Source organism: Cottoperca gobio, chromosome 9 (assembly GCF_900634415.1).
Source record: "Cottoperca gobio chromosome 9, fCotGob3.1, whole genome shotgun sequence".
NCBI classification, from domain to species: Eukaryota; Metazoa; Chordata; class Actinopteri; order Perciformes; family Bovichtidae; genus Cottoperca; species Cottoperca gobio.
In genome coordinates, this window is record NC_041363.1 from 27756177 (window position 1) to 27765731 (window position 9555).

The window sequence follows — 9555 nt, forward strand, 5'->3', positions numbered from 1 at the left end:
CGATAAAACGTGATACCAACGTCCTTATACTATTGGCTCACAATCCTTGTTAACAACAGCACTGACGGCAACAACACAACACATTTCTTACACGGAGGTAAACAGAACATTCATTTTAGACTTGACAAAATGTTCAAAATAATAAATTTACAATACAATACAATCATATTTATTTTCAGGGAATAGAAATACTTTTATTCTGCAGCTTTTTAAAACCTTTGTTTTGTATTTTTTTTTTATTCTCCATTACAAGGGAAGGTCCTGTCTTCAAGATCCTACTTAAAGCTTGTGTAGTAACATTGGAGGAGCCATAAAGAGTGAACTAGATTTAGAGTAAAAGTATCTAGCAGCACCAGTTCCAAATGTCGCTAAATCTGGAGAAAGTCGCCAAGTTTGCAACCCTTCAGGCCTCCCTCCAAAGCCACTCCCCCAAAATATCATTATGAACATAAACAACAAACATGGCTGTTGTTAGTACTCAAAGCTGTGAAGCTAGCAGCTTGTGGAAGACTCTGGTGATGTGTAATGAGTGCACAGGCAGAGTGCGTGCAGGTAGACAGGCAGGTAGGTAGACAGGCAGGTAGACAGGCAGGTCGGCCGTCCAATCATTTCATTCGACCCATTACAGTCCTGCGATAGACACAGATACCGGATTTCTTTTGTCAGAGCATTTAATTTATTGATTGTTTTCAACAAATATAACAGTTTATTTTTTCTAAATTACATTACCCACCCTAGTTTTAACAGTGTCATACTTAAATCATCAGCAGTATCTGACATTATTAGATACAGCAACGTTAGAGCAGCATGTCACTGCTGCAGCTGCTCGAGATGGAGCTGGTTGGAACTACTTTAAATACAGAGAGCCAGTTTAGTCCAGTGGATCCCAACCTAAGGTTTGAGCCCCTCCAAAAGGTCAATATATAAATCTTTTTTTTTCCGCTGTACTTATAAACAGTTTTGTAAAACATTGTATACATTTATTTGGAATCATTTAAAGGAAACTATGTGAGACATTTTGAGGGGAAATGTCTGAGCCCTGGTCATATTCTAGATAAAAACGCCTGAAATAACATAACCACAATGAATCAGGAATGGCTCCTCAACCATAAGGCCTCTATGCTTACTCTTGGTCTCATTTGGAATAGGAATCCATTGTTACTGCATGTAGCAAACATATTTCATTCACCATTCTAGAGTAAATGGAGATGCAAAAAAGGTAGTATATAATCAAAATTTCAAAGGGAGCACCATTATAACTAATATCCCTTGAACAATGATGCATCTTAATGTAATCTCCTGTACATTTGAAGAATAAATACAACATTTATGATATAATTTCTAAAGATATACTAAGGCTTTCTCCTTGTTTTGGCGATGTTTACATGTTGACTTTACTGGGAGTTTTACTTCAAAACAATATTTATTTGCACGTAGCCATGTAACAAATGACATAAATCTCCCAAAAACATTGAAATTATAATAAACACAATGAATATTAACCAATATTCATAAATGGCTGAAGTGATCCATGCCATGCAGACAGATGAGAATGCGAAATCCCGCACAGGTTTAGTACAAGCCTCCATGCTGTCAGTGCTTCAGTTCGGCCACCAGAGGGTCGCGAGCAGCCTGAGCTCAACACACACACAGACTCCTAAATAAGGCTCAACTTGACTGTACACGCGTAAGAAACTCAAATCTGCAGTTTTAGCGAACATTATACATGCCATGGTGACATATTCAGGCAAGAACCTAGATTTATGTCAGTGTGACTAAAATGTGAAGTTTGACTCATCGTTTCCCCATTAATGGCGGTCGCTACGCGTGTCAGTCGAGGGGTGTTCAAAGTGCTTTAAAAAGATCGGAAATTCTTCTTTACAGCAACATCAAACATGTTATTGTAAACTGACAAGCGAATTATCCCGGATCTTTTAAACACATCTTTCTCTTATAATTCCGACGGTTATAGTTCTACGACTTTATTATTAAAATACTCATTGGACAAGATTCTGAAAGCTCAAAACTGTATAACATGCATATCTGCCAGACCATCTTCCGTCGCCATCACAGGGGCTCCAGGGGTCTGAAACGGGACAACTACACACATAACATTTTGTGTAAGGAGTCACAAACAAAGAAAAGACTGTGAAACTAGTTTAATCTTTAAAAATGCACTGTTTTACAAGCTTATCAAGTGTTTTTAAATGTAAAAATAAATAACTCATAACTATATCTTGTAGGCTACTGGAGTAAAACGTTTTGCCTCAGATATGTAATGAAGTAGAATTATGAAGTATTTCCAAACTGTATTTAAGTACAGTACATGAGTAAATGTACTTCTCACCCCTGTAAATAAGCCCCCGTTCTTTCACTCTGTCAGTTGTGTATGTATTAGTTAGTATTTCGTTTTTTTGTATTTTGACCACAAAAAGTATTTAGGATTATGCACCATGTAAACAGATTATAAACTACGTTAAATATACACAGAGGCTGAAGTGTAGCTGCAAACTTGCATTAGGTCACATACATAAGGTCTTACTTTTGCTTTTGTATAATTTCTAAGTAACGTGTACTTGTACTCAGTAGTTGAGTGAGTACTAGTCTTCATCTTCTCTGTGTTGTCCAGCTGGCGGTGTTGGGGGCCTGCCGCTGTCTCTGTGTTGCTGAAGCTTGTCCATGCAGTCGGACTGCTGCAGCCAGCAGGAAGCAGCTCGTCCAGCTCCAACAGGAGGTAAACTACACCCAACCACTTCACCTGTGCCAAGCTCCATCTTTCTCTTCTTTATTGTTGTTCATAAGATGTAACAGCAGTCATTTCTGATCTGCTCTTCTTGCTTTGTCAGTTTTTATAAAAACTTAGAATGTTTCAAACCAACCTCCTGAAAAATCTATTTTTAGATTCAGAGTTGACTTTTGGTAACGTTCGCTTACTTAACTGTCAGCACGTTTGTAAAGCACGTGCATGAGACCATTTTTTAAATAATGTCTCTTTTGAAACCTAAAAGAAAGGTTGACCTTCAGCACAGTTTTTATGCGACTGCTAACTGTCTCGTGTGTAAGGAGGGAGTTCTTCAGGCATACAGTCTGAAGGGACATGCAGAGCGGGATGCCTTTTACTAAATCAAATAATTTTTCATGTATTACACTGACTGCACTGTAACTTGTTTGTCTTATCCTATTTTACCTTGGTTTTTTTTTCTATTCTCTTGGGTTTTTAAATGACTTGTTGCTGAAATGTGCTGTATAAATAAACGTGTCTTGCTTATCTTTATAAAAATGATAAATCTTCCTCCGCTGACTCACGTCTCTCTCGTGAAACTCTCTCATAAGGTTGCAAAATTGCAGACTGAAAAAAATATATATTTTTGTGTGTGTCTTTTCAGCTGGATGCTCAGCGTTTGAGGAGAGAGGAGGCGATGATGGTTGCAGATGCTTTTCGCATCGCCTTTGAACAGCAGCTGAGGAAACGCAGCGAGCACTTCCTGCTGCTGGCTGAAGCCAACACTCTGAAAGCTCAACACTGCAAGGCTGAAGGCAAGTGTGCTTTCAGCACAGCAGCTACATACGATCAAAGCAGGTGGTTAGTTTGTCACTCAGGCAGTGGCTTCTGCCTTCTAACAGGGATGCCCGTGCCTGCAGGACAGTCCTGTGTAGTTTTCACATGGTACATAGTTCTAGATGGAAGAAAAAAGGCTCATATTTTTATAATAATTCAGTCACAGACTTAGTAGAATATGACACACACTTGGAGCTAAAGTTGTAGAATTAAATGGAATTTAAAAATTCCATGTGAATGGATCACAGAAATATGTCACTAAAACTTCTGGGGAACTTTGTTGTTGAATAGGGATACTTCTCAAATGGAGTCTAGATGTCCCTGTCAGAACCAGAGGTTTACTGTTGTTTTGTATGAAGCTATATATAATCATTGGGGCCTTTTCCTTCCAGGTGCTAACAGGAGTCCTTTAATGAGTGTAAGCCAGAGGTTGAGAGGACTGCTGCCTTCCAAGATGCCTGATGACCTTTTAGAGACTCTCTACAGACTGCTGGACTTGGTGAGTATCTAGAGATCACAGCACAGAGACTGTATGACATTTGTTTGGGAGGTCCTTGTGTTTTATGCAGTGCTTGACCCTCTGCAATGTCATTCTTTTCATCGTGCCGCCGCCCTCCAGTCCCCTGTTAATGTAAAGGCCTCAGTCTGTTTCAAGCATACCGCATGTTTCTAACTGTTCTGAATGGCCACAGGTGAAGGCGGGGAGACAAGCCTGTCATCATAGAGAGGAGGGCTTGATAATAGACAGTCTACTTCACTGCGTCTGTTGTGGGATATTACATAAAGTCGTTGGTTCGATCCCCGGCCCCTGCAGTCAGCATGTCGAAGTGTCCTTGGGCAAGATACTGAACCCCAAATTGCTCCCGATGGCCGAGTGCGTGTGAATGGTTATCTGCTGACGAGCTGATGTGCACCCTGTGTGGAGCCTCTGACTCTGTGTGAATGTGTGTGAATGCTGACATGTTGTAAAGCGCTTTGAGCTGTATAAATGCAGTCCATTTACCAAAGTCTCAAAGTCAGCCATTGTATGTTATTTCAACAATCATTTGCATCCATGCTCATGTTTCAGTGAGCAGATAGTGCTTATTCTATTACCGAGCTCCGTGAATTCTTGAATGAGACAGTAACTTGTTCTTCATGTCTAAAACATTATTTTTAACTTACATTCAACTCTAAACCACCTTTTACACTGAAAGTGTGTATGTGGCTAAAGCTCGTAAAAAATCTCATCATGTAAGAAGTCACTGTTATTATTTCTTGCTGTAGCTGAATGACAAGGAGGAGGCTCTGGCCCACCAGAGGAAGGTGAGCATCATGTTGGCCCACAGTGCAGAGGAGCTGCAGAGACAGTTACATCTAGATTCACAATGCCGGCCATCAGACCCATCACAGAACCAGAGCCTGTCCCAGCACACATCGGACCCATCACAGAACCAGAGCCCGTTCAAGCAGACATCAGACCCATCACAGAACCAGAGCCTGTCCCAGCAGACATCAGACCCATCACAGAACCAGAGCCTGTCCCAGCAGAGATCGGACCCATCAGAGTCTGAGAGACAAGCAGAGCAACAAGCAGAACTGTCACATCCCCAGCTTCAGCCAGGACAAGCACCACGTCTGTCAGAGTCCAGGACTGAACTACGGGAGCTGTCAGATCCAACACAGTCCAACATCCGTCCACTATCCAACCACAAGAGCCACAAGTCTGAAATCCAACCAGACTCCACAGCACGTAGGAAGACGTGGATGTAGCGTCTGTGATGTCACAGGGACTGTATCTGAAGGAGTGCTTTGGAAGCATATCATTTGGCCTGACCCAGCAGCTACTGGAGTCAAAACACCCAGATCCTCAGAGAGGAAGGGTAGTAGAGCTGAGGTGGGACGACCAGCCCCACAAACACCTTCACCACATCTCACACACACTCTTTACGACTAGATTCAAATCTAGTCGTAATAATAATAAGCACCAAGCATATGAATGTAGATATGAATATCCATTATCAATTTCCCAAGCCTTGAGAAGAACTTGTTAATGTTAATGGTATAAAATGTTTGTCCAGTCCTGAGTGAAGAGTGTAGGAGTGGGAAGGGTCCCTGTTCGTGTCTGAGGGGAGCGTCAATCACCATTGAGATAGAACTTGTACTTTAAAAATCAAAGAGGAATTACACAACTGCTAACATGCTGTGACTTGTTGTCTATTAAGTTCAGCATTTGTTATATTATACTATTTTTCTGGCACCACTTATAAGCCTGTACTTTTTATTTATTTAGTGTAATTTAAAATCTTTCTTAAAGAATCATATCTTCTGCTTTCATTCTGAAATGCAGATCCTGAAAGCCTTTAAAATGGTGAGCAAGGTTCTAAATGAAAAAGCCTTTCTGTGCTACAAACACTTGTATGTCCTCCATAATCTTTTCATATTGTGCAATCTATTGGACACACGCAGCTTCTTTAATAACCAAGCCTCTCAAGATGATATATAATCCTGCTATTTCAATTTTGGACAGGGAGCTGATGAGATTATGTTGTTGAGAAACTAAATATGTTCAGATTTCATGAAATGTGTGAATATTAAACTAATAATGCGACATAACTACATTCAGCTGCAGCTCAGATTTGGTGTTTTCCCTGGATTGACATCTCGGTTTACTTGCAGTTGAAGATCATGGGATAATTATTTTATGGTCATGAAGATACATAAAAACGGTAAGACTCATGACCTCGACGGCATTTCTTCATCATTTCTTTATGTTTTTGAAAAACTCTGTTTACGAGTCTCTTCATAAAGCACAAGTGTTAGCTTTTATATAGACAGCACAGCGATCCAGTCGGTCTGAACTAAATGTATTTACAACTACATGAACACAAGTGTGTGTGTGATAATGATATATTGTTTATGGAGGTTCTTCACTTACATCGACACACACACACACACACACACACACGTTTACTGATACATGACTGGATGTAGATTACTGTAACGTGTTGCTTAGTGCAACATCTGGAGAGGTTGTTCTAAAAAGGTGGTGCTGTTTATTATTTCTCTTAGTGTAAAGATACTGAACCAGGAGCATCTACTTCAGGACATTTGAAGCCAAAGTTGAATTTACAAATGTTTGCTTTCATGTGTCACCTGTCAATCCAGAAAGATGTCACAAGAAGCACTAAAGAAGAATTCTTATCACAAGCACTAAACCTTTACAACGACGCACACAACTCACATATCTCTAACTCGGCTCAGCCTGTGTGTCCTGTTTATTGAACCCACAACAGTTCACACAACAACTATGTCCAGCACAAATGGTCTTACAATACACCTCAAATGAATAACGACTCAGAATAAGAAATTAAATATGAGTACAAAACAACTGTGACTGATGTATTACATTATTCCTACTGGTGCATCGGTGTGTACGAAGCAGGTTACTGTTGTACGCCGTTAAGGTGGAGCTGGTTTGAATGACAGCTGGGTAGTTTTGTCCAGTGGATCCCAACCGGGGATCAGGCTGTTCCAGAGAGTCCTCAGATCCATGTGGGAGATGATTAATGAACTACTCTAAGTATTGGAGTTTTACCTTATTGGGACACATTGTACTTAAAGTGGTAACTCCAAGATGTTGGTGAATATGTCTGTTGAGTCCCTTTCTGTCGCTGAATCAGGGAACACAGAGTGGCCCACTGTTTAAAGCAGGGCTGTCAAACTCATTTTAGTTCAGGGGCCACATGCAGCACAATTTGATCTCAAGTGGGCCGGACCAGTAACATCACAGCATAATAACCTGTAAATAACGACCATTTTTCCCTTTATTTTTGTGCAAAAAGTACGTTCTGAAAATGTTCACATTTAATTAACTATCTTTTTACAAAACATTATGAACAACCTGAAATTTCTTAAGAAAAATAAGTGCAAATTCAACAATATTATGCCTCAGTTTATCATTTACACATTAAACACGCATTACAACTCACAAAACATTTAGTGGACAAATTTGAAATAGTTTGAAAGATTGCAGTTTATGTCTTCTCTGTAATTTGTACAATTTGCCAGAGTTACCCCGCCTGGTTTAAAGTATTGAAATATTTGTATATTTGCAGTATTACTAGTTTGTATTATAGTGGCATACCCCGGAAACATGCTGTATTACAGTTTTTCTTTATTGTACACACAAAAGAAATAGGATTATGCGGACAATTGTGAAGTTAAACTCTAAGTTCCATTGTTTTCACTCAAATAGAGATTCTAAAGTAAAGTATTTGGGTAAATGTACTAAGTTAGATTCCAGGGTCCCCATCACTCTCTGAATCAGATCTTACCAACATTCATAAATCACGACAGAAAATGTACAATGTACAACCTGGAGAAACTACTTCAATATACCACGTTACCTTTTTTCAGGCTTTTGGGACGAATGTGACTTAAACATGTTGTAATAAAGGGCCGATCGTCTGAGCGCCACAATGGAGGTTCCATTAATTATGTCACCATATTATGTATAATACAGAAGGAATACAAGGTATCTTATAGTTTCAGTTTTACTTTCAATCTCTATAAAACCATAACAGATGCTGTGCAATTTGCAATAGTCTTATAGGACATGTAGAGAGGCCGCTAAAGGACAGATTGTAAGACACTTTTGCAAAAAGACAAGGGGCCCAATGAGCAGATGTGTAAAGGGCCCTCTCTCCAGCACCGGAGCCCCCTTCACTATTGTGTTCATGCTGGAGATAAAGACTGTTCTTCCTGTCACAGCAGAGTCACAGCAGAACCACAGCAGCAGAAGTAGAAAGAAGAAGAAACATGATAACATGAACACCGTATCACACTCATATGAAAAGCCTCAGAGCAGAAGGGAAAACGAGGACTGAGCCTTTTTGATAGAAATGTTAACAGTTTTTCCAAACTCAGAGCCGGTGATCCATCCATGACTAAAGTTCAGTGAGAGAACATTAGTTTTTTCAAATTGTAGTGAACCTCACTGTCATTGAGCCACAGGATGGCTTGTGCTTGTGCTAGTTTCCTCTAAATGACGGCAGACAGCATGCTGCTGCAGGAGGTGACCACCTGAGGGCAGTGTTTGTCTACACACACCCTCTCACTGCACATACGGTCTGATGTCATTCATCTCACTGCATTCATGACTCTCATCCATTCATGTAGCTTTGTGTTGTATTCTACTTCCAGCATCAATAGAATAACAACTCAGAGAGTAACTTCCAGGATCAGCTTTAAACAGATATTATGGCACTAAACATCCAACATGAAGCATTATTCCATGTAGATGTCCACAGTATGTTTGTGTCTGCAGTCGCTTCTTCTCTAAGTTACAGTCAGAGGTCTTGTCTGTATGAAGTTTATTAAGACGAGCTTGCAAAGAGCACGGGGGTCTGCAGTACATTTATACACAGAGGCAATGCAAGGTGCTTTACATGATAAGCTTTTAAAAGACACATGTAAGAAGAATAAAAGAGCATCAAAACGTTTTTAAAAGATAAAAGGAAAAAAGTTTAACAGAGAATTCAGTTTCAATGAACTAAAAGCAGCTTCACTATGTTTCATTGTGAGTCTAGAAGCAGTTGGCAAACCTGGTCCTGATGACCTCAGAGGCCTGGGCATTCTTATAGCAGAAGTAAGTCAGAGATGTGTTTTGGGTCTAAACCAACAAGTGATTTAAAGACAACCAACGGTAACCTCAAGTCACTTCTATGACTGACTGGTAGCCAGTGCAGAGACCTGAGAACTGGTGTGAAGCTTTCTTAGTCTTTTTGAGAACATGAGAGCATTCTGGATTAGCTGAAGCTGCCTGAGTGCCTTCTCTGAGAGAGACCTGAGGAAGACCTTAACAGCACAGTGCACACACTCCTCGATGGCAGCAGGATCGCAGTGTGTCTCCTCAGCCTGATGGAAGCGCAGCATGGCCAGTTGCACATGCAGAATAACATTCTTTATTTTTAAAAACCCAAACTCCTGAGCAGAGACTTCTGTGTCCCCCCGTG

The 9555-nt window shown here is 40.2% G+C and overlaps 1 protein-coding gene across 3 annotated transcripts in view; it reads left to right on the forward strand.

The window, feature by feature from the left end:
* The window catches only part of ccdc125 (coiled-coil domain containing 125), a 15276-nt gene extending 8347 nt beyond the window's left edge, over window positions 1-6929 (forward strand). For all 3 annotated transcript variants that reach the window (XM_029439800.1, XM_029439803.1, XM_029439802.1), the window contains exons 9-12: window positions 2630-2734; window positions 3387-3537; window positions 3952-4058; window positions 4826-6929. In XM_029439800.1, the coding sequence (XP_029295660.1) occupies window positions 2630-2734; window positions 3387-3537; window positions 3952-4058; window positions 4826-5311 (849 nt within the window). In that variant the 3' untranslated portion in view covers window positions 5312-6929. The remainder of the gene's footprint in view (window positions 1-2629; window positions 2735-3386; window positions 3538-3951; window positions 4059-4825) is intronic.
* Window positions 6930-9555: the final 2626 nt, after the last annotated feature.